The sequence below is a fragment of the Corvus kubaryi genome, unplaced genomic scaffold (genome assembly GCF_017639235.1).
Source record: "Corvus kubaryi isolate FWS band 111438036 unplaced genomic scaffold, C.kubaryi_AGA036_p1.0 78, whole genome shotgun sequence".
Classification (NCBI taxonomy): Eukaryota; Metazoa; Chordata; class Aves; order Passeriformes; family Corvidae; genus Corvus; species Corvus kubaryi.
The window spans coordinates 4,549,225-4,550,302 of record NW_024582065.1 but is presented as its reverse complement, the minus strand read 5'-3'; the positions used below and the strand labels follow the sequence as shown (position 1 = coordinate 4,550,302).

The window sequence follows — 1,078 nt, the reverse complement described above, 5'->3', positions numbered from 1 at the left end:
ACCAAGCTCCCAGTGCTCTGCACCTTCCCGCAGTAGGATGTGTAGGGATGCTGCTGCTGCTGCCCTACGGCTCTGTCCGGCCCACCCAGCTCCTCCAGCACATCCCAGCGTGCTTCCACGTGCCTTTGTCTTTATCGGAGCGACGTTTTCCCACCGCGCGGGGCTGGCAGCGCATTCCTGTCTTGCTTCACCACGCGTGAACCAGCGATCACCCAGTTGGGTGCCGTGAATAATTAATATGTGTCACTGTGCTTCCTGCCCCCGCGGCGCGCTCGATCGCTCCTCCGGGACGAGGGGATTTGGCCAAGGTCATTGCCGGTGTCGGCCCCAGCAGGACCGCAGGTGGGCAGCAGCCTGGGGGAGCCCCTAGGTGTCATTGTCCTTGTGGCTGCTTCCCGCATGCCTGTTGGGTGGGGAAAGCTCTCCCTGGGAGAGGAGCAGCACAAAAGGGGAGCGGCATTACTGCAGGCCTGGAGATGCAGGAGGTACATGAATGGAGGTGGCTGCTGGGGGGGTCGTGCCGAGGGGTGGTGACCCCCCCGACCTGCTGGATCCCTCCAGAGACCCGCAGCAGGATGGAAGGAGCATCACCCCTTTCTGAAAACCGCTTTGTGACCCGATGCGATTCCCGGCGCCTTCCTCGTTTTTCCCCAAAACTGAGGCGGGGGAGGATGGGGGAAATTAAATTTTTTTAACAAAAATTTTAAACACAATAAAACACGAAAACATTTAAAACCCTCTATTTTTACACATCGAGCATACACACACACACACCCCCCACACACCCACCCTCATAAGAAAGGCAGGCGCGCGTCCGCCCGCTCCCGCTCCCGGGGGCACGGGAGCTCCGGCCCGGTGTCCCTCACGCCCGCACAATGCCGCCCCCTCCCCGCCGCGTGCCGCCCCTCGGCCCGCCCCCGCCCGGCGCTGATTGGCTGATCCGCGCCGTCAGGTGGGGCGGGCGCGGCGCTGATTGGCTGCGGCGGCTCGGGGCGGGGCGGGCGCGGCGCTGTCAGCCGGGGCGCGGCGCGGCAGGAGCCGCCGGAGGGGCGCAGGGCGCGGGCGCGGCATGGCTGGC

At 64.7% G+C, this 1,078-nt stretch overlaps 1 protein-coding gene across 1 annotated transcript in view; it reads left to right on the top strand.

Moving 5' to 3' along the window:
- Positions 1-875: 875 nt before the first annotated feature.
- The window catches only part of MEGF9 (multiple EGF like domains 9), a 51,101-nt gene continuing 50,898 nt past the window's right edge, over positions 876-1,078 (top strand). Inside the window, exon 1 of the mRNA XM_042052783.1 lies at positions 876-947. Within this exon, the coding sequence (XP_041908717.1) occupies positions 876-947 (72 nt within the window). The remainder of the gene's footprint in view (positions 948-1,078) is intronic.